The 24,205-nt window shown below is 37.1% G+C and overlaps 2 protein-coding genes across 14 annotated transcripts in view; both read left to right on the top strand.

Moving 5' to 3' along the window:
- Positions 1-8,171, top strand: part of LOC143039376 (uncharacterized) — a 41,116-nt gene extending 32,945 nt beyond the window's left edge. The window contains exon 5 of the mRNA XM_076209298.1: positions 7,405-8,171. Within this exon, the coding sequence (XP_076065413.1) occupies positions 7,405-7,436 (32 nt within the window). The 3' untranslated portion in view covers positions 7,437-8,171. The remainder of the gene's footprint in view (positions 1-7,404) is intronic.
- Positions 1-24,205, top strand: part of LOC143039374 (uncharacterized) — a 1,426,499-nt gene that overhangs the window by 45,057 nt on the left and 1,357,237 nt on the right. The window contains exon 1 of one of the 13 annotated variants that reach the window (XM_076209286.1): positions 17,916-18,019. The exons of the other annotated variants lie outside the window; for them this stretch is intronic. The gene's annotated coding sequence lies outside the window, so the exon portion shown is untranslated. Of the gene's footprint in view, positions 1-17,915; positions 18,020-24,205 lie in introns of those variants that run through there. 13 annotated transcript variants of the gene reach the window in all.

The raw sequence follows: 24,205 nt of genomic DNA, 5'->3' as shown, positions 1-24,205 counted from the left end.
TCACCGCTTATATCGATCGTTCTCTCTTCACCCGTGAATTTTGATAACCATAGAAAATGCGATTACAAAAGAATTAGAAAGAATGTCATTATGGAGGGGCGACTACAATAAATATAATCAAGACGCCGATATGGCAGCCTCGCGAATACACTCGCTCTCCATGACGCCTACGTGTGCGGCACCGTATGGAAGGGGTTAATCATGAAGAATGGGAATAAGCTTGCTTTTACTGTTTTTAGAAAGAACACTCATTCAGGTAGTTACCTCCATTTCTTCAGTCATCACCCAGATCACATTAAAAGGAGTGTAGCTTCGGGACTTTTCCTCCGAGCCTTTAGGATTTGTAGCCCCCAATTTTTAGAACACGAATTAACTTCTATCAAGTCCCAATTAACAAAATTAGCCTACCCTCATTGGTTTCTGGTTAAAGCCCTTAGTCAAGCCAGAGCAAGTTTTTTCAAACACCCTTCCACTAAGTCAAAGAAAGAGAGACAAAATCCCCTAGTCATCCCCTTCTCAGAGTCCATCAGTCAATTGTCCAAGTTTCTTCCCAAAGAGAAAGTAAATTTAATTCATAACTACCCTAATACTATTAATAAAAAAGTTGTTAATGTTCACCAGAGGTTGAAGGAAGAACATATCCCAGGTGTTTACTCCCTTCCATGTAAAGATTGTAACCTTTCATACATTGGCCAGACGGGGAGAGACCTACCGACAAGATTAAATGAACACAAAAGGTCGATTAGATATGGCCAAATAAATTCAGCAGTGTTTCAACACGTTAATAAATTTAATCACAGGATGGACTGGGAGAAATCTGATCTCATTTATAAATCAGGGTGTGGGTTCAGAAGGAAAATGGTGGAATCAACATTAATTGATTATCTGCCCACGATGAATATTTCCAAGGGTCAATGGACCCCAGACATCATTTCAGGACTATTCATCACCAAAAATATTGTCAACAAGCTTCCTCCCCCTCCCCCTGACCCGACCTCGTGTCAGCCTCAGGTCAACTAGGGTTGGGGCAGTGATGTTCTTTATTTTCTCATGTTCCCTTTCTTTTGTAAGAGGTTGCTACTTAAGATAGCCTCCTCCCTGCCACTTTGTACTACTGAAGAGGATTGCAGGTAGCAATCGAAATATATAGTTCCGCTTACGCAATTTTTTCTTTCGTCCAACTGTGGTGTTAGTTGTGATTCAAGAGGTTATTAACTTAGCAACAGCATGGGCTAATTGCAGGGGCTTCAGATTCTCTGCTGAAAAAACCAAAGCCATAAGGTTTTCCAGACTAAGACGCAAGGAAGAAATACCAACACTATTCTCAGAGGGTGTCATATTACCGTATGAAGATGAAGTAAAATACTTGGGTCTGGTATTGGATAAAATGTTGACATTCACAAATCACATAAATGAGGTTGTATACACTGTTAAACAGCGACTTAATATACCAAAGGTAGTGTCCTGTTTGAACTGGGGAGCAGATCGTGTAACTTTAATAAGGCTTTACCAAACATTGTGCCTTAGCAAAATGGATTACGGATGTCAAATTTATGGATCGGCATGTAAAAGTTCACTGAAGAAGCTTGATATAGTCCACAATATGGCTTTACGGATCTGTTCGGGAGCCTATAGAACATATCCAGTGGATAGCTTGTATGTGGACGCAGGAATTCCTCCCCTGTATATTCGCAGGGAGGAATTAAGCCTTAGATATATATCTCGGGTCTTTACATCCAAACAGAATCCAAACTTCAAATTTGTAAAGCAGCCGGTAGACAGAGCTCCAAGGAAAAGTACTCTGCCCAAACCTTTAGAAGTGAGATGTGAAGTTGGGACAGAGAAGGTAGGACTTGTTCCTAACACAATTGCTGAGATCACGCCTCCCAAATTCCCTCCTTGGAACCGATGCCCTACTGAAATATGTCCTCTTAAAAAGAAGAAAAATAGAACTGCTGTAGAGCTAAAAAGTGAATTTTTAGAACATTTATCAGTACATGCTGATGCAATTTTTATTTATACAGATGGATCAAAACCCCAAGATGGTGTTGTTTGTGCTGTTGTAACTGATAGCACAGTTTTAAAGAGAAAGTTGCCTCATTTTAGCTCTGTTTTTACTGCTGAACTGCAGGCAGTCAGCAACGCCCTGAAGTTTGTTTTTAATTCTGTTCCGTGTGGTAGGAACGTTGTTATTTTTACGGATTCCATGAGCGTTCTATCCTCTGTAAATAATTTGTTGCCTCATCATTTTTTAGTCCAAGAAATGCAGGAATGGCTGATTCTCATAAACAACAGAAAGAAACTAAAAGTAAACTTTTGCTGGGTACCGTCCCATGTGGGTGTCTCTGGAAATGAGCAGGCCAATGCTGCAGCCAAAGCCGCCACTAGGCTCAACCAAATAACAGACCGAAAAGTCCCACATACGGACTTCAAAGGAGTAATTCATTGTTACACAATGGGGAAGTGGCAGGAAGAATGGACAAGGCTGGATGGCAGTTCTAAACTAAAAGAGATTCACCCCCTTGGTGAACCCTTGGAAGTGTCCTCCTTTGGACAGAAGATCAATCATTGTCTTGACAAGATTGAGAATTGGCCATTCCTACATCACTCATAGATTTTTGATGGCAAGTGGAGCAGAGAGGCTGGCCCCCCAATGTCCCACTTGGCAAGTAGTTTTAACAATTAAACACATTTAAGCTCAGTGCCCTGCATTCTCTGATAAACGTAGGGCAAATTTTTTAACAGATTCATCTTATAAAGAAATTTTAGGGGAGGAAGCTCGTGTGAAAAATGTTTTAAAGTTTTTAAAAGACAAATTTATTTTATGAAATTTAAAATTGTGTATATGAATGCTTGTGAGTGTATGTTGTTGATGTTTGTTCATGAATGTTTAATGTTATAACTGTTTTACTTGAATTTTATTTTTATTTTATTTTATTTATTTTTTATTATTATTTTTTTTAATCTGAAAGATAAATATGAGCTGAATGGCCTACCGGCTCCGGCGCTTGGCCTTCAAGCCAAAAATTCCATAAATCAATCAATCAATCAAATCAAAACCATTGACGTCAGAAAATCACGAGGTTCAGACGGAATTGCAAATTGGATACTGAAAGAATGCATGGAAGAATTAACAGATATAATATACAATATAATTAAATTCTCATTTAAAGAAGGAAAAGTGCCGCAGGACTGGAAGAATGCAAACATTGTACCAATTTATAAGGGAGGAAACAAGGAAGACCCATCAAATTACAGACCGGTCACCCTGACAAGCACAGTAGCAAAAATTTGCGAAAAGATTGTCAAAAATAGATGGGTTAAACATTTGGAAGAAAAAACTATACTGAATCCAAATCAATTTGGATTCAGACAAGGAAGATCATGTACAACAAACTTGATCTGCTTCTACTCAAGATTAATAGACATAATACAAGAGAGAGATGGTTTGGCAGACTGCCTTTCTGGACCTACAAAAGGCATTTGATAAGGTACCACACAATAAACTAATAAGGAAGATAGAATCAATAGGTGGGATCAGAGGAAAATTAATGGAATGGATGAAAGACTTCCTGACTGGGAGGAAAATGAGAGTAGTAATTAGAGACAAATTCTCAAATTGGGAAGAAATGATAAGTGGTGTCCCGCAGGGATCAGTACTATAGTCAGCGCAAGGAGAAATGACCGATAAGGCGGGGCTAGGAGATTTCCCGGTGTTGCCACACATGGGCATCCATGGCGAGAACGTGCATGTGGATGCAATGTTTTCTGAATGCAGTGTGAGGGGGGCGGGGCCAGAGATTAGATGTAGCGGCAACGTCGCTCTCTCTTTTCCATATGCCATATCTAGACTCGAAGAAACGAAACCTTTGTATAGAAAACATTGCTTTGATTTTTACCTCAGTGGTAGTGTGTGACAAAAATTATAATATAATCATATGTGGCAACATTATAAAATCATAAAATAGAATTATAAAATAAAATAAAATTATGAAATAATTAGATGTGGCACCACAGGGGAACTCCCAGTGCTCCGCCCTAACGGCCAGTTCTCAGTGCAACGGGTATAGCCCCGATCATGTTTGCTATATACATAAATGACATGGATGAAGGAGTAGAGTGTTATATGAATTTCTTTGCAGACGACGCAAAAATACTAAAGAGGAGGATTGCAACTCATTACAACAAGACTTGGACAAGATCTGGAAATGGACTCAAAAGTGGGAAGTGAAATTTAATATCAAGAAATGTAGTATAATAGATTTTGGAAAAAGTAAAAACAGAATATCGAGAGATAAAATTGGTAAAGAAGAGGTCAAAAAAGTAAACTCGGAAAAAGACCTTGGAGTGATGATCAGCAAAGACATGACACCGGATAAGCATATTGATAAAATAGTCGGAGAAACCTACAATTTATTGAGGTAAATAAAAGTGGTATTTGCCTATTTGGACGAGGAAATGATAAAAAAAAATTTAACTACACTAATAAGACCAAAACTCAAGTATGCAGCAACACTATGGACACCCAGTACCAAAAAGAATATAAAGAAGTTAGAAAGAATACAGAAAGCAACAACAAAATTGGCACCAACTCTTTCCAAAATGACATATGAACAAAGACTGTCCAAATTAAAATTAACAATTCTGGAACAAAGAAGGGAAAGAGGAGACTTACTAACTATCTATAGAATTATGAAGGGAATGGTAACCTTAGATAAGAATGACTTGTTGAAATGGGACAATGCAAAAACAAGAGGACACGAAAAAAAAAAAAATTATTATAGAAGAGATCTGAAAAAAAAAAAAAAAATAGCTTCCCACACAGAGTGATAGATACATGGAACAAATTAGACCAAGAAACAGTGTGTGCAAACACTATTCAAGATTTTAAGAAAAAACTTGATGCTGAGAGATACAAAGATGGGTCACCACAAGCATAGCTCCCTTCCCATATAATACAACTAGGTAAATACAAAAAGAAATATTGGAAAACCTATCAAATCTTGACATCAGGAAATCACATGGCCCGTATGGAATTGCAAATTGGATTCTAAAAGAATGCAAAGAAGAACTAATGGACAAAATACATAACATAATAAATTGCTCACTCAAAGAAGGAAAAATACCAAAAGACTGGAAAAATGCTAACATTGTACCAGTAACAAGGAAGAACCAACAAACTATAGGCCAGTCTCACTAACAAGCACTATAGCCAACATTTGTGAGAAAATCAAGAATAGATGGGTAAAATACCTGGAAGACGTCAATATAATAAACCCAAGACAATTTGGGTTCAGACAAGGAAGATCATGTTCCACAAACTTAATATGTTTCTACTCAAGATTAATAGACATAGTGCAAGAAAGGAATGGATGGGCTGATTGTGCCTTCCTGGACTTACAAAAAGCTTTTGACAAAGTACCACACAAAAAATTATTTAAAAAACTAGAACATATAGGAGAGATACAAGGGAACCTACTAAAATGGATAGAGGACTTCCTGATTGGTAGAAATATGAGAGTAGTGCTCAGAGAAAAATATTCAGATTGAAAAGAAGTGATCAGTGGTACTGCAAGGATCTGTATTGGCTCCAATAATGTTTGCTATTTATGTGAATGACATGGATGATGATGTGAAATGTTACACGAGCTTCTTTGGAGATGACGCCAAACTGTTAATGAAAGTAAAAACTGAAAAGAATTGCGAATCATTACAGGAAGACCTGAATAAGGTATGGAACTGGAGTCAGAAATGGGAAGTGGACTTCAATATTAAGAAGTGTAGCATAATGGAGTTTGGAAAAAGCAAAAACAGAATATCAGGACAATATAAAATTGGAACCAAGGAGGTAAAGAAGGAGAGATCTGAAAAAGATTTGGGTGTAATTATCTCAAACGACTTGTCCTATGACAAACAGATAAACAAAATTGTCGGAGAATCCTATAACTTGCTAAGATCAATAAAAGTGGCATTTACATATTTGGATGAAGAAATGATTAAAAAAACATTGGTCACACTTATAAGGCCTAGACTAGAATATGTGGCAACATTGTGGTCACCCAGTACCAAAAAGAATATAAAGAAAATAGAAAGAATCCAGAGAGCAGTAACAAAATTGGCACTTGCACTTGCAAACTTGTCATATGAGGAGAGATTGGCTAAACTGGAGTTACCGACTCTGGAGCAAAGAAGAGAGGTGATCTACTGACAATCTACAGCATTATGAAAGGCACAGAAATACTCGATAGAGAGGACTTGTTAAACTGGGACAAGAGAAGCACAAGAGGACATGGAAAGAAAATAAGAAAACATAGCTACAGAAGAGATCTGAAGAAAAACAGTTTTCCACATAGAGTAGTGGACAGTTGGAACAAACTGGACAATGAAATAATGTGCACAAAAACTATTCATGAGTTTAAGAGCAAACTAGACACTGCGAGATACAAAGGCAGGACACCACGAGCGTAGCTCCCCTTCCTGCAAAATACAACTAGGTAAATACATTTAAAGGTCAACTGAAAAGGTTTCGGATTTCTTTATTTTTTGTTAAGTCATACATGAAAATATAACTTAGAAGTTAGAATACTAAAAATGCATGCTTCTAGCATATTATAGTCTTGATTATATCCAAATAGCATGATCTTAAAAGTGCCTGGTGGCAGACGAACTTTTCAATGTTGTAGTTACATTTTCTACTACTAGGGCAACTGATGATGTCAGGGTTGCCAGTGAGTAACACAATGGGGGTTTCACATCGAGTGAAGAAGATTGATCGTGTTTGGATAACCTCGAATGTGGGTATGGTACAAGGACATATGTACGAACCAATTTGGATATCTAAACAAGATGAAGAATATGTTGAGAGTGAGAAATCTTCAGAAGATGAATGCCCAGAACAAATAGGAAATGAGAACTAGTGAGTTCGTCAGAATGCATTACTGCATGCACACTTTACATACATAAATGCACACCACCAACCACACCAGACCAGACACATGAATTCATTGGTTTGTCGTTAGATGTGTGGATGAAGGTCTGGAGGCATGAAATGGTAGGTCTAATACCTAGCAGATGTTGATGGACCAGGCCTTAGCATGCCCAGCAGGGCTGGGTTTGATTATATTTTGTTGGAAAAACATCCACACAACTACCAAGATGACCACGTCCACTATGCATGGATAGTTCATCAGTTCATGCAAGGAGGTTAGCATGGTTAGGCCTATGGCATGAATGCCATAGGCCTATGAACAAGCAGAAGAAATTTTGATTAAATTTTCTAACATTTGCTCAGCTTCTTACTTTATTCCAGGTAGCATGTAGCTTGTAGAAGACTTTAAAAATGCATGTTTTTATTAATTTACAGCAAAATAAATAATCATAAATTGGTACTTGTATTTCTTTCAGGCTGTACAGGTATCTTGCCTATCATAGTTTAGTGGTGTTGGCAACAACTGGGCAAAAGAAACTGCCTGCCCCTTCTAGTGTGTGCCAGTGACCAAATTAGGAAAAAATGGCCCATGCCAGATGGACATTACACAGGATTTAAATACCCTTCAGCAATGACTTTAGTTCAGATTCTTGTTAATATATTCTGAGTACTATTTGTCCTTGGTATATGAAAAAATTCACTCTGTTGGACAATTAAACCTGGACCTTTGTTTCTGGATGATGTCAGACTTCTCTTGTTTTTTCATACTTGGAACAGACTGGTTCAGGAACTTTCATTGTGGACTGAAGTTTGGCATCTCTTGCAAGTTTGTATGATGGATATTCAGAATGTAACCTCAGTAAATCACCAAGTAAATTTTATACATATTCTGTAAATAAAAATGGAGATTTATGGTTTGTACATTTTATTATTTAGTTGATCATATCAGGACAATGCCAAATTTTTAGGTATTTTGAATTTATCACATTACTCCAATGTAGTTTCACAGTTTGGATGCAGTATGTAGCACAACAGTGCTTCATACACTCACCATATGTTAGATGAGCCTTCTCCTTTGTCACTCCAACACCTGTTTTGGCTTTAGGATAAGATATAGCCCACTGCAGCTCTCTATTTTTTCCATTTTCCTGCTTTCTACATGAATTTTCATTGAAATGAAGGGCAGCACTTTAGTAGTCTGAAAATGGAAAATTAACTCATACGTCACCGGGCGAATGTTGGATATATCCCAACCCCCACCCCGCCCCCTGTATCGAGCCCTTTTTTATTTATTTATTTATTTATTTATTTATATATATATATTTTTTTGTGCTTAAATCAACTCAAAATTATATAAAACAAAACAATCTTGCTTATTTTGATTCACCTTAGCCTATGAGTGGAGAAACTGGGTTGATTTTATTGAGATATGCGTGCAAAAGTTTGATAGAAAATCTGTAGACTTTCGTTCGCTCCTCACATGGATAGAACAAGGTCGTATTTTTTCAGGGAAGCTTCATTAGAATTTCAGAGAGCGAAGGAATTTGACATTTATGATGTTTCAAGTCAATGTACAGTCCCCCATAATAGTCCAACACTTACGGAAAACGTGTTTATTAATAGTTTTTGTGGATTATTTGGCAAATGTTTATCACTTTTTTATGTGGTAAATTGATTTTTCAGTATATTTTTTTTATGATTTCTTGGATAGGTGATTGTGGTGTTTCTTATTGTTTTGGTAATGTTTTAGTAAGCATCCATCACACCATTGTTACCCAGCCACATTTTGTATTACGCATTTATCATGAAAATTGCCAGTTCAAAATTGCCAGTTCTATGTGTCTGAATACTTTCTAAATAGCACCTGCCTGTCGAAGTACAACTTCACCTCCTCATACTTCATTTCATACAGAATTGCCTTAATTACATCCTAAAGGCCAATTTTATACCCCAATTTACCCCCAAAAAATTCCTGCCAGGGTTGCTAGTTTTGTCAATAATTTTTTTTTTTTGTGCTTTTTATAGCCAGTGGATAGGGCTACTTGGTCATTACCACAGATTTGACCCTTGACATAATGCCTAGTTTTGGCGATTTTTTTAATTTGCGGTATACAATGTATGCCGCTGACACTCAATCCATAAAACAATTGCAGCATACAATGTATGCCGCTGACGCTGTAGGGGTTAATAATGATAATTTTCAATCACCATGCATACATTTTACCATTCTTAATATGAATTCAGCCCCATTGTGTCTGAATTACCATAGTGAAATTACATCAAGAAATGTAAGAAGTTACATATGTACTTGCCTTCCTTTCATTGCTTCATAAAAAAGTGCTGGGACTTCGGGGCAAAGAAGCACACAACCTTGTGATACAATTCCAGTGCTGATGTTTGTTTCACCAAATCGTTGTTGCAATTTGTAGTGACACAATAAACTATTTTTAAATACTAGATAAAACCTTGCCAACACACAAAATATGACAGATCACTGAGCAAGTTGGCAGTGCAGCATGGCATTTTATAATGGAACAAATTGGATGAGGCAACAGTGTGTGCTAAAACTATACAAGAATTTAAGAACAAACTTGATGCTGAAAGATACAAAGATGGGTCACTATGAGCATAGCACCCTCTAATTCAACTAGGTAAGAATGTAAACAGCAAGCTTGGTGTCACAGCCTTATGAGAATAGCTGGAGGTTGATAGGCCTTTTTATCACATTGTATAATAATTAGGATTTGTTTTTGCATTATTTTATCAAAAAGTGACTAAGCCATAGATATAGCAAATATTCACCACTTTTTGAAAACTTTCTCAGTTGACCTTTAAACATCTCTCTTCTTCTCTTAAATTCTAAGTCTCTGCCCCATACAGTATCAACAGCATAATCACCCCTTCATTTCCAGATGCCTATTTTTCATGATATTTTTTAATCACACACAATTTACTCATCCCCACTTCTCCATTTCCTGCCACATGTGACCCCAAATATTTAAGACTATCCATTTCTTCAAGCCTCTCTCCCTTAACCCATACAGAATCAACAGTGTTAATTTAACGCAGCCACATTTGACTCTTGAGAGTCAAGACCATTAAATTATCACTGTGATAGTTGCCAGATTAGCTGCTTCCTAATGAATAAGCTTGGGTGAGCTATGTGGTTTCTATACATCACAAGACATGACAATTGCAAGCAGTGGTTGGAGCCTTTTGAGAACCCCATTATATAAAATTTTACTGAGTTATAAGTGCCCCACTGTACACTACATATTGTTGTTTTCATGAGTTGACTTAGAGTCACCTACAGATTATAAGTAAGGTCAATATAAGAGAAATGGTACACATCCAATGAAAGTAAAGTTCCAGCCATAGCAAACAAGGTTATCAGCAAGTCGTGGAATAGCACAAGAAGAAAAGCTAAAGACATGTTTGGATTAAGAAAGATGCTAACGAAGAGGAATGAGCAAAGACAAGAAAGTTCTTAGAGGAAGCCAAAGCCAAAAATAATGGGAGGGCAGATGAAGAAAAAGAGCATTTTTTTTATAGTGGGCTGTCAATCAGGTGAGGAAATGACTTCTAAAAAAAAAAAACAGGAAGCCAGTATTGCAAAGGAAGGACCATAAGGAAACTTAGAGGAGCACATGCTAATGTTGATTGTTTACTATCAGCCAGGTTGGAGATAAATGACTACTTAAGGATAAACAAGCCTGATATTTTGTTTTGCAGAAACAAAACTCACAAAATTATTGACAGTTGGGGAACAATAGATCCTCCTGGAGAAGAGACAGAAGATAAATTAGGTGGAGGGGTAATGTTTGTGATGAGAAATAACATAAAGGTGGAAGTGAGGCTGAAACAATTCACCCAAAGATTAGTACTAAAGGGCAGAAAATGATACTTCATGGTAGTATATGTACCCCCAAGACAAGAGCTTAGAATGAAGCTGAATATCTTGAAATGTTATTAGATACAGCTCTTTTCCTAAAGAAAAATATTGAATAAAGTAGCAATATAGTCCTTATTGGAGACTTTAATTGCAGTGAGGTCATCCGGGAGGAATGGGAAGCAAGCGGTAAAGCAGATTCCTGGTGAAATACCCTGTTAAGCATAGCAATGGCAAATGCATTGACCCAGTGGGTAAAGGAAGTGACCCAGGTAAGAAATGACATTCCCACAAGATTAGATCTGTTACTAACCAAAGAGCCAGACATCATCAGCTCATTGAACTACCTTTGCCCCATAGGAAAAAGTGACCATGTAACAATTGAATTTCAGCTGGAGGATGAGGAAATAGAGCCAAGGAATGAATCACACAGGCAAGGGAGACTCAATTTTAGGAAAGCAGATTACTTAGGGTTGAAAAAATTCTTTGAAGAAGCAAACTGGGAGGAATTCATGAATACCACAGGAATAAGGAGGAAATGGGAAATCTTTCTTGACATTTACAACCTAGGAGTGAACAAACATGTGCCAAAGACTAGTGGGAGGAAGAAGTAGAAACAAGACTGGTTTAACAAAAAGTGTGATTGCAAAAAAGGCCAGGGGCAAGGCTTGGGGAAAATGGAGGAAGAGAAGCAATAAAAAACTAAGGATGACTGTACACGAATATGCAGGGAGAAAGAAAACAGTTTTGAAAGAGGTGTAGTAGGTAAATTAAAAAATCAACCGAAATTGTTTTACAGGTTTACAAATGGCAAATTAAGACACAGGAAAGTTATCACAAAGTTAATTGTGGGTAGTGAGATCTTAAAAGAAGGCTCAGTTCAGGCAGAAATAATGAATGAAAGTTTCCAATCAGTCTTCTCAAAAGAGAGCACCTTTTGTAGGAAAGTGAGGGGAGCAAAAATCAGGTTTAAAATATATAAATGTGGAAGTAAGGGAAATGGTCAATCTGTTGGGAACTTTGGATCTGACAAAAACTTAAGGACCTGACAGGATCTCAAACTGGATACTTAAAGGATGTAGGAAACAATTAGAAGACAAGATTAACAGTCTTATTACATGTTCATTGAAAGAAGGCATTGTGCCGCCTGATAGGAAAGGGGGCAAATGTGGTGCCAATTCACAAAGGCGGAAATAAGAAGACACCACTAACTAATAGGCTGGGATCATTGACCAACACAATAGAGAAATTATGTGAAAGGATTGTGAAAGAGCTATGGACCAAATATCATGAAAAAATGAACATTCTGACAGACATCCAGTTTGTTTTCAGATCTGAAAGGTTGTGTGTGTCAGACCTTTTAAACTTTTACTCAAGAGTGATTGATGCGATGTAAGAGAGGGGTGGGTGGACTGTGTGTACCTGGATCTAGAAAAAGCATTTGGTGGAATACCTCACAGTTGACTTTAGTGGAAATTTGAGCATGTTGGAGGACTAAGAGGCAATCTAGTTGAATGAAAGATCTTTTTGAAGGAAAGATACAGGAAGATACTTGTAAAGGATAAGATGTCAAGGTGGAAAGTAGTAATGAGTAAAGTACCACAAGGTTCAGTACTTGCACCAATAATGTTTCTTGCCTATGTCAGTGACATGATGGAAAGAACAACAAGCTATGCCAACATGTTTGCAGATGATGCAAAAATCATGAGAAGAGTGAAAAATAAATGAGGACTAGACTATTGCCAAAAGATCTAGACACTTTTTTGCATGGAGCCAAGAATGGGAAACGAAGTTAAGTACCAAAAAGTGCAAAGTACTGGAAATGGGCAGTAGTGGCAAAAGACCATCCTTAAACTATTCCTTGGGAAGTGAATCCATTACAAAAGCAAAAGAGGAGAAAGATTTGGGAGTGTTGATAAAAGACAACCTGTTACCTGACAGACATATCAGTAAGATTGTGAGAGAGACATACAGACTACTGCAGAAGATCAAAGTGGCATTTCATTATATGGTTGAAGAGATGATGAAAAAACTCATTGAAACCCTGATTCATCCATGACTGGAATATATGTCAGTAGTATGGTCCTGACAGTGAAGAATATAAGCAAGATCAAGAGAACACAAAAGGCAGCAACCAAACTGGTCCACAGCCAGGCAGATAAATCATATGAGGAAGACTAAAAGTACTGGATCTACTAACTTTGAAAGATTGAAGAGAAAGAGGTGATATGATTACAGTATTCAGGTCACTGTAGGGGATAAATTGCAATGACAGAAGAGATCTTGTAATTAAAGATGTGAAAACTTAAGAGGTCATGGGAGCAAATTAAGAAAAACCACATGTCCAAAGGATGTGAAGAAATGCAGTTTTCCAAATAGATGCATAAATACCAGGAATAGCTTAGGAAGTGGTATAGCCCAAGCTCAAACAATATACAAGTTCAAGTCTAAATATGATAATTGGAAATCAAGGATATACAGTAAAAGCCCTCTTATCCATCATTCAGGTATCCGGCAACTTCAAGTATCCAGCATATTTTTTCCGAGCATTAAAATCCATAAAAATCTATATGAAATCAATACAAATTGATAAAATTTCCCACGCGAGGCTTTAATTGTTTCCGCCATCACCAGAGTGCATGTCTGGGTCAGTTTCACGCCACCCGCCATAGCCCACTGCCCACACTGTTCAGTCTCACATGTGCCACATTTGTGTTTGTCTCCGCTCAGTTCAGCTACATTCTTGCTCAAGTGTTCCCCTGTAAACTTTCATCATGCCCAAAGTTGATAAACAGAAACGTGTTGTGCTTACACTTAGGCAGAAGGTGGACATTTGCAAACATTTAGAGAAAGGGGAAAACAGAAAATACTCATGACGAATTCGGCATAGGCTCATCAACCATCTACAATATTAAGGCCCAATCGAAGAAGTTACGTGAATTTATGAAGGGGACAGATACCCCAAAAGCTGCTGAAAACAGTCACACTTTACAATATCAGTGTGGGGACATGATTGACAGTGTTGTATGAGTGGTTTTGCCTGAAAAAATCCGAAGGAGTATCAATAACAGGCCCCATGCTGCAAGAAAAAGGGACCTAGCAAAGAAGATGGGTGAAGCGGAAACATGCCAGTCCTCAGATGGTTGGCTACACCAATTCAAGACTCAGCAAGGAATAAGGAAGCTGGACATTGCTTTTGTAACCCATCACTTATTTTAGTAACCCCTTCAGAAAAGTACAGAGAAGGTTAATGTCTAGTGATGAACTGTATGTTGGCGAGTGAGGTGGTGACGCCGCAATCATGTGATGCTTTGTTTATGTTATGGTATGTGATACTATATGTTAACTGACATTAATAGTGAGTAAAGGGGGTGATTGTAGACATATTTCTGTACCCCTTCACTTACTTTAGAAACCCCTTCAAGTATCCGGCATGCCTTTGGTCCCAGTGATGCCGGATAAGAGAGCTTTTACTTTAGATTAAGTAGGAACTGTACATGAATTTGAGGCTAGGTAGGATATTTAGAGAATAGGAGATGGGACCAAATGAGCATTGCTCATTATCTACATGTTTTGTGTAAAATTTGGTCAGTTTTAGCACTGATTTTATATATATATATATATATATATATATACACACACACATATATATATATACAGGGTGTCCCAGAAGTCGTGCACCATATACTGTTCTTTATTTTTTTCTATTTTTCAGATTTGATTTTATATTATGGGTGAGAAACTAATAGTAGAAGAAAGAGTTAAATTGGTTTTTATGTGTGGAAGAGATGGAGCGACATATCGCTCTGTAGCTCAAGACTTCAACTGCAATCATCCTGAGCGAAAACAACCATTGAGCCACACCACTGTCTGCCGTTTGATCAACACTGAACCCTCAGAAGAGTGAAAGACAGTTTTATAAAGAGAATTGATGCATGTGTCAATGTAGGGGGTGAACAATTTGAGCATCTGTTATGATTATGATCAATAAAATTGCTATTCATATGTATTTTTATGAAAACCTGGATGGTGCGTGACTTCTGGGACACCCTGTATATATATGTATAAATATATATATATATATATATATATATATATATGTTCTGTTGAAGTCGACAGCAGTCGACTTCAACAGAACATGTATTCTGAATGGCCTTTATCCCAAATATATATATATATATTTATATATATTAATTAGAGGACATTCATGAGGCATATAGATCTAGTAAGATGGTATATACATGCATATTGATTCTGGATATGGCCTATATCTTTCATAATGTATGGAAAACATAAATGAGAGGGAAAGAACTCACTGAATTTGCAACCTTACACTGTCAACTCATTTAGCATAAACCCATATGTCTCTGGTCTTATGCTGACAGTGGTCACAGATACAGACATACCGTATTTTCCGGCGTATAGTGCGCGACTTTTTTCCGTTGGAAGGGCCTAAAAATGGGGGGTTGCGCGTTATCCGGTGGTGCGCATTATCTACGGCCTACAATAAAAATTCTGCGGCTGTGTGTGTAATTTTTTTCACAACAACATGACGATGTTGGCTGTCACAAAGTCGGGAGGCACACTTCTCCGTGACGTTCCGTGAGAACAAGAAGAACAGCCGTGGTAACATGAAAGAATACACCAGCATGGGCTACCGTATATAAATATTTGGTAAAGGTAGGTATCTATCGAATCTTATTTTTCATGTTTAAATAGGCCTAAACACCATGAAAAATGATCAATATTCATGATATTTGCCCATGTTCACAGCATCCTAGTTTGAATCTTTATGGTGGCTTTATTGCTTCACTTTAGGTATGGTACAAATTCCGTTGCGGCTGTTCATAAACTCGTGTCAAACACCTGACTACAACACCCTCTTTCTGGAGTTATATTAACTAAACGTCACCTCGATGAGAGACTGTCGTATTTCACCACTGTCATTGCAGGTTCAAAGCTAAAACGAAACAGTCTGTAGTTTGTTTCAGTATTAAATAGAAAATGGTAAAGACGAATTATTTCCTCAAGATATAAAATGAACATTTTCTGTAAAAATCCCGAATTTTTTCTGTATATTTTACTTTCAATAAACTTTTTTTAGATCATATTTCCTACAAACTATTTAAGCTACAAAGTAATAAGGGACCAACGCACAACATGAGTCATATACCGGTACATGTAGTTCCGACTTTTTCTTAGTTGTGTCCTGATTGATGCCTAAACTGACACTTAATTTAGTGACAAATCAACAGATTTCCCAGTGGTGGCTCTAGCCAATGAAAAATACTTCTCCATGTAACCTCGTTCACGTGATATAAATACCGAGGTAAAACTGTGTTATAGACAAATGCGATCGGGCATGCGCGTTATACGTCGGTGCGCGCTATCTGTGTACTGAGATAACGAAGTGCATGGGTGCGCATTATAACCCGATGCGCATTTTAAGTCGGAAAATACGGTATTCAACTGTGACTACTTTTTCATGTTATCAAAAGACAATTATATAAAAAAAAAAAATGAAAATCAACGTACATTGGGCCCCTTACCCGGCAACTTTTTTTGGGGGGAAACGTTTCATTTTAAGACAATTTTTATTTATTGCTTTTTACAGTATTTTTCATACTGATTATGGAAATAACTTTTATTTTTATCTATTACTAATATTTTACTTGGAATTTTATTTTAAAGATACCATTTCCAACAAAAACAAGATAAAACTCATCTTACCTTTTTTATTGTCTTTTTCCCAACTTTGGAATCAAAAGTAAAGGGAAGTTACAGACTTATTTTACTCTTTTTATATCATATTATACAATTGATAATCCAGGATTTCAACTGAATGAGAAGCATAGTGGTGGAGAAAGTATGTTTTGTTCAGACACATCATGTTGACACCAATGTCATTAATCCTCCTCACTTGAGAAAGAAAAGCCATTGTCAAATGAACTTGCATTCACATCTGATGTATCCAAGCATCTAATTGAAGCTTCATATTCATTCTCATCTTCTTAGCTTGACATCTGGGCATAACTCATAAAAAAAAGTGAGTGTATGTGCTCAAAAGCAATGAGTCTGCTTCATTTGACTGATACCTTATCACTAACAAATGCATCCCAAGGCAGAAGAGACACAGCTACCAGATGTATGATTCACTGAGTATACTCATTGATGGCTGAGAAGGGCCCTAGCTCACAATTATACTCATCTATGCCTGTTTTTGAAACATTATGTTTGGATGAGTTTACTCGTCACACTCTGAAAAAGAAAAATTGGGTGAAGATGAGTTTACATGTCCTTGCTGGGTAAGGGGTTAAGATTTACTTAAAACTCGCTGCCATCCCCTCACCTTGTAGTCTCATTACCTTACTTTTATCCACATTTAATTCCAACTTTCTCCTATCACATACCTTCTCAAACTCCATCACTCCCCCTCTGACCCTGCCACAAATGCAGTCTCATCTGTAAACAACTGGCTCACCTCCCACTTCTCTCCATTATCTTTAACCATCTCCAGTCCCCTCCCCATTACCCTTGCATTTATCTCCTGCACCACCCCATTCATGTACACATTGAACAGCCATAGCAACATAACATATACCTGATGCAACCCCACCTTTACCCCAAATCACTCGTTCTCTATATTTCAATTCTAATTCATTCCTAATTTTCTCCTGTATAGAGCAATTTTTTAGTACCAAGTCTTGGTGTGAAAGACTGCTTTTTTTTTTTTTTTTTTTTTTCGTCCTTACAAATGTTCACAAACTGTTTCCAAATGTTGACACATTATTTCAAGATATGGTAGTTTCTATATGTACCTTAGGAATTCATTGAACATTGTTAATTATAATCATAATAATGATAAAAAAACACATGAAAGTTCAAGTTCAAAGTAAAGGAATTGTAATCATTGGTTAGAGCCCTTAAAAGTATAAACATTTAGGACAGATGGTAAAAGTGACTAAAATTCATGATAAAATAAAATGGTATATTACAATTGATTGAAAAAATTGGTATAAGATCATGAGAGGCTACCTCTGTGTTTGAAATGTAAAGTTTACAATCGCTGTATACAGCCAGCAATAATCTACAGATGTGAAACTTGGAAGCTGATGAAGGCAATGGAGACAGCTATGGAGTTCGAGGAGAATGGAGAATTCAGTGGTGGAAATAACACTGAAAAAAGGAAAAGATCATGTTGGGTAAGGGATCAGTATAGATTGAAAGATATTATGGAAGCAGCAAAAGAGAGGAAGTGAAATTGGGCAGGTAAGTGAGCATGAATAAATGATGATCGATGGAGCAAATGTATTTACCTAACTGTAGTATACAGGAAAGGAGCAATGTTCATTGGGTCCTGTCTCCTATTCTCTAATTTTTTTATCATACCGAGCCTCAAATTCATGTACATTTCCAACTTGATCTGTATTCTTGAATTTCGATTATCATATTTAGATTTGAACTTATGTATTGTTTGAGCTTAGGCCATATCACTTTCTAAGCTATTCAAAGCATCTATGCATCTACAGTCATACCTCGGTACTCGACCGCCTCTATACTCGACCAAATCGGTGCTCGACCAAAAAATTCGAGTAGAAAATACATCGGACCTCGAACAGATTTTCGGTACTCGACTAGCTCGAACAGCAGGTAAGCGTCAGTTCGACTCAGACCGCCAGCGGAGTAAGACGTACGCAGTTTGTTCGAGTATTTCTTCCCAGATTTAAACTTTTTCGTGTTCCTCTAGCCCTTAATAATGGGTCCAAAGAAAGACAGTGATAAGGGGAAAATTGGTTTCGGTGTTCGAACAAATCAGTGCTCGACCACCACCTCAGAACGGATTATGGTCGAGTACCGAGGTACGACTGTATATGTAAAACTGTATTTCTTCATATCCTTTAGACATGTGGTCTTTTTTATTTTGCTCCCATGACCTCTTAAAACCCTCCCATTTTTGTAAATTAAGTTATTTGTGTCACTCTTGTATATTGATTATGGAATTCTGTGGGTTTGTTTTCATTTTGTTCAATGAAGTTGACATTGAGTTTAAAAACAATGTGATGGAGGGTTTTGTATGTAAGTATTACATTTCGTGTATGGTTTTTGATTATTGTTTATGGTATGAAATAATGATTGACCATCTTTTGTGTAGAAAGTTTTGTTATTTTATCTTGAGGGTGTGTCTCTTGAATTTAGTGCAAGATCTTTCTGTATGTTGGTTGGGTTTGTCAGAGTTGTATTGTTTTAGAGTTGAGTTGGTAAGGTCAGAATATTTTATATATTCAGGTGTAATGCATGGGAGTTTGTGCAATTTAAGTTTAGACTTATATTGGAGATGGTTATATTATGTTTGTAATTAATGAGCTTAGTATAATTTTGAGTTTGATATTATTAAAATGTGATTGTGTAGTATTCCTGGGTCATCACGATCTGAAGGAAGGTAGGAAAGTTTTTTATAGATGGAATAGGTTTGGTAAGTAAGGGATCATTATTACTGTGAAGCGCACGACATCTTGCATCTCTTATAGGTGGAATAGTCTAAATGCATGGTTTCAGCTTTATGTGTTGGTATTGTTCATTGTGGGATTTGTTATGTTTTCTATGGTTTTATTTTATGTGTTGGCTCTGGGTGACTGCCTGTGAGTCTTTCTAGGGGCAGGTGGGGTTGGGTGTGATGAAATATGCTCAGGTGTTCATATTGTTGTGTGTGATCATCTTAAGTAGTTTAAGTTTATGTGATATTGAGTTGTTATATATGGGTTTCTAAAAATACATGATGGGGGGTTGGTATTATGGTTAGTGTTTCTTGATATTGTAGCATCTACTTGAGAGGTGAATTCTCTTTGATATTTTATAGAATGAGTTTGAAAAATATTTTGCAAGTATATTGTGTCAAAAATGCACTGGGAGATGTTTGGTATGTAATTATTGATTTCTATATTTCTGAGATTTGATATGTTTACATGGTGTTTGGTATTATGTATAGAATATTATCTATATTATTTGTAGTATTTGTTGATTTGTATTTAGTTGGATGAGTGTACAGTTATTTTGGTGGATCTATGTGGATTTGAAGATTTCGTTGTGTATCATTTACTTTGTCTTATGAATGTTGATTCAGTTGAATTTTTTGTTATCTTGATTTGAAGAATTGAGAGTGAATTTTGTATCACTATGTCTTTATGTGGATTCTGTTTAATGCATTGATTAATAATTGTTTCTCTTATATGTATATGGACTTATTAGTTTGTATCTTTCTATTTGTATTGAATGTGTTTACATTTCGTGTAGTTATATGTAAAGATTTGGGAAACAGGGTACTTATCATAGATTTATGTTTATTTGATGTGTAGTCAAGATTCACTGTTGGATGGTGACTGACAGTGCTTGGAAGAAGCTGGTGATGGTGTTTGATTTAGATTGACTTGTTTCTTTGTGCTGCTTGTATCTCAGGCAGAGGAGGTAGAGATGGTTGGATTGGTCCTTGCTGTGGGTCATGGCATGGAGGGAGTGGGTGGAGGGTCATGGTGGGTAGAGTGTTGAGGTCACTCTCATTGGCTATGCTTGATTGACACAGTAGTGTGCAGGGTCAAGGTCCACCTCTGGCCAATGCAAAGTTCTTGGCAGGCTCCATACCTGAAGGTCTAAAAAAAAAAAAAAAGTAAAGAAAATAAGTTGTACGTGTTTTGTTGGTACTCATGATGGCTGGCAATGTGGGTTGGTTGAAGTTGCAATTGTCGCTTTGGGGGGGGATAGTTGTAGAGGGGTGATATGTAGACTGGGTAGGGATTTGTGGTAGAATGAAGTTGCTTAGAACTACTGATCCTAAATACAGTGCACTGGGCTTGGTTCCCTAGTGTCCTGTTGGAGTCACCTGGGGAAATTTACCTAGTTGTATTTTGCGGGAAGGGGAGCTATGCTCGTGGTGTCCCGCCTTTGTATCTCAGTGTCTAGTTTGCTTTTAAACTCATGAATGGTTTTTGCGCTTACTATTTTTTTGTCCAGTTTGTTCCAAGTGTCCACTATATGTGGAAAACTGTTTTTCTTTAGTTCTCTTCTGTAGCTATGTTTTTTTATTTTCTTTCCATGTCCTCTTGTGTTTCTCTTGTCCCAGTTTAGTAAGTCCTCTCTATCAAGTATCTCTGTGCCTTTCATGATTCTGTAGATGGTCAGTAGGTCACCTCTCTTCTTTGTTCCAGTGTCGGTAAGTCCAGTTTAGCCAATCTCTCCTCATATGATAGGTTTGCAAGTGCAAGTGCCATTTTTGTTGCTGCTCTTTGGATTCTTTCTATTTTCTTTATATTCTTTTTGGTACTGGGGGACCACAATGTTGCCACATACTCTAGTCTAGGCCTTATCAATGTAACCAATATTTTTTTTTTATCATGTCTTCGTCCAAGTATGCAAATGCCACATTTTGTTATTCTGTTTATCATAGGACAGGTCGTTTGTGATAATTGCCCCCAAATCTTTTTCGGATCCTACCCTCTTTACCTACTTAGTTCCAATTGTTATTCCTGATATTCTATTTTTGCTTTTTCCAAACTCCATTATGCTACAATTAGTATTAAAGTCCACTTCCCATTTCTGACTCCAGTTCCATACCTTATTCAGGTCTTCCTGCAGTGCTTCACAGTCCTTATCAGTTTCAACTTTCCTTAACAGTTTGGCGTCGTCTGCAAAGAAGCTCATGTAATATTTCACATTCTCGTCCATGTCATTCACATAAATAGCAAATATTATTGGTGCCAATATAGATCCTTGCGGTACTCCACTGATCACCTCTTTCCAATCTGAATATTTTTCTCTGAGCACTACTCTCATCTTTCTACCAGTCAGGAAGTCCTCCATCCATTTTAATAGGTTCCCTTGTATTCCTCCTATGTGTTCCAGCTTTTTTTAGTAATTTTCTGTGTGGTACTTTGTCAAAAGCTTTTTGCAAGTCTAGGAATGCACAATCAGCCCATCCATTTCTTTCTTGCACTATGTCTATTAATCTTGAGTAGAAGCATATTAAGTTTGTGGTGCATGATCTTCCTTGTCTGAACCCAAATTGTCTTGGGTTTATTATGTTATTGTCTTCCAGATGTTTTACCCATCTATTCTTGATGATTTTCACACAAATGTTGGCTATAGTGCTTGTTAGTGATACTGGCCTATAGTTGGTGGGTTCTTCCTTGTTTCCTCCTTTATATATTGGTACAATGTTAGCATTTTTCCAGTCTTTAGGTATCTTTCCTTCTTTGAGTGAGTTATTTATTATGTTGTGTATTTTGTCCGTTAGCTCTTCTTTGCATTCCTTTAGAATCCAATTTGCAATTCCATCCAGGCCATGTGATTCTCTGACGTCAAGGTTTGATAGGTGTTCTGATATTTCTTTTTGTGTTGTAAACTCACTCATGTGGGGAGATTGCTTGTTATTATCTACGCCCCAATTTTGTATTTTCTCTCTGGTGAAGACTGATTTAAAGTGATTGTTCATGACTTCGGCCATTTCTAATTCTTCTGTGTATTCTATATTCCCTTGGTGTAGTTTCACCATTTCCTGTTTGTTTTTAAGTTTACCATTCACATGTCAGGAAATCGTATGGCCCAGATGGAACAGCAAATTGGATATTAAAAGAATGTAAAGAACAACTACCAGACAAAATATACAACATAATAAGTTGCTCAAAGAAGGAAAAATGCTAGAAGACTGGAAAAATGATGATATACCAATTTATAAAGGAAATAAGGAAGACCCAACAAATTACAGACTGGTTTCCCTTACAAGCACAGTAGCTAGAATCTGAAAAAGTTAAAAAAAAAAGTAAATAGATAAAACATCTGCAGGATAACAATATATTGATTCTGATGCAATTCTGATTTAGACAGGGAAGATCATGTACCACTAATTTGATCTGTTTTTACTCAGGACTACTAGATATAATACAAGAAAGGGACAGATGGGCCAATTGTGCTTTTCTAGATCTACAAAAAAAACTTTTGATAGTCCCACACACAAAACTATCAAGAAAACTGGAAACCACAAAAGGGATACAAGGTAAACTATTGAAATGTATGGAGGACTTTTTGCATGGAAGAAAAATGAGAGTAGTGCTCAGAGATGACTGCTACTTGGTAGGTAATTAGTGGAGTCCCAAAAGGATCAGTGTTGGCTCCAATGATGTTTGGTATCTATGTGAATGACATGGATGAGGATCTGAAATGTTACATGAGCTTCTTATCAGATGATGCAAAATTGTTAAAGAAAGTGAGAACTGAAACAGACTGTGATTCACTACAGAGAGATCTGAACAGGGTTTGGGAATGGAGTCAGAAGTAGGAAGTGGAATTCAACATTAAAAAATGTAGCATAATGGAATTTGGAAAAAGAAAGAAAAAAAGTATATCAGGACAATATAAAATTGGTAAAAAAGAAATAAGGAAAGAAGGACCTGAAAAAGACCTGGGAGTGATCATCACAAAAGATATGTTCCCTGGCAAACATATAAATAAAATTGTCGGGAAAACCTTTAACTTGCTAAGATCGATAAAAGTGGCTTTTACTTGGATGAAGAAATGGTAAAGAAAATAATAGCCATATTGATAAGGCCTAAATTGGAGTATACAGCGACATTATGGTCACCCAGTACTAAAAAGAATATAAAGAACATTGAGAGAATCCAGAGAGCAACTACGAAGATAGCCCCAACACTTTCAAAACTCTCATATGGAGAAAGATTGTTAAAATTGGAGTTGCTGACTCTGGAACAAAGAGAAAGAGATGACTTGTTGACCATCTACAGAATTATGAAAAGTATAAAAGTCCTTGATAGAGAAGACTTACCAAATTGGGGTAAGAGAAGCACTAAAGGACATGGAAAGCTCAAAAAAGACAGTTACAGAAGAGACCTGGAAAAGAACAGCTCTCTCCACAGAGTGGTGGATGTATGGAACATATCAGATGAAAGAGCAGTATGTGCAAAAACAATACAAGAATTTAAGAGCCAACTAGATATGGAGAGATACAAATATGGGACATCACAAGCATAGCTCTCCTTCCCATTAGATACAACTAGGTTAACAAGATAGAAGTAGGGGAACAAGAGATAAGTGGTGTTACTTATGGAGTGGATTGGGAGAATGCTTCATAATGTGTTTGATGACATGACATGTCAGATGGCTTTGCCGGATGGTTGGCAAGGTTGGTTGGTGGGCGGAGTGTTAGAAGTGCAATGGTTGTTTGGAGGGGCGGTGTGTATACTTGACTGGGCATGGACTTGCTGCTGTTTCAGGCGGAGAAAGGATTTGGAGTGGGCGGAGGTGATTTGTGAGCTCAAAGTAGGTGCACAGGACTTGATTGAAGTCATGAAGCTGATGTGCTGGGCTTGATTGATATTGGGCTT

The sequence above is a fragment of the Oratosquilla oratoria genome, chromosome 26 (genome assembly GCF_046742065.1).
Source record: "Oratosquilla oratoria isolate Oo_2021 chromosome 26, ASM4674206v1, whole genome shotgun sequence".
Lineage (NCBI taxonomy): Eukaryota > Metazoa > Arthropoda > Malacostraca > Stomatopoda > Squillidae > Oratosquilla > Oratosquilla oratoria.
This window is presented reverse-complemented; position numbering and strand designations above follow the sequence as displayed.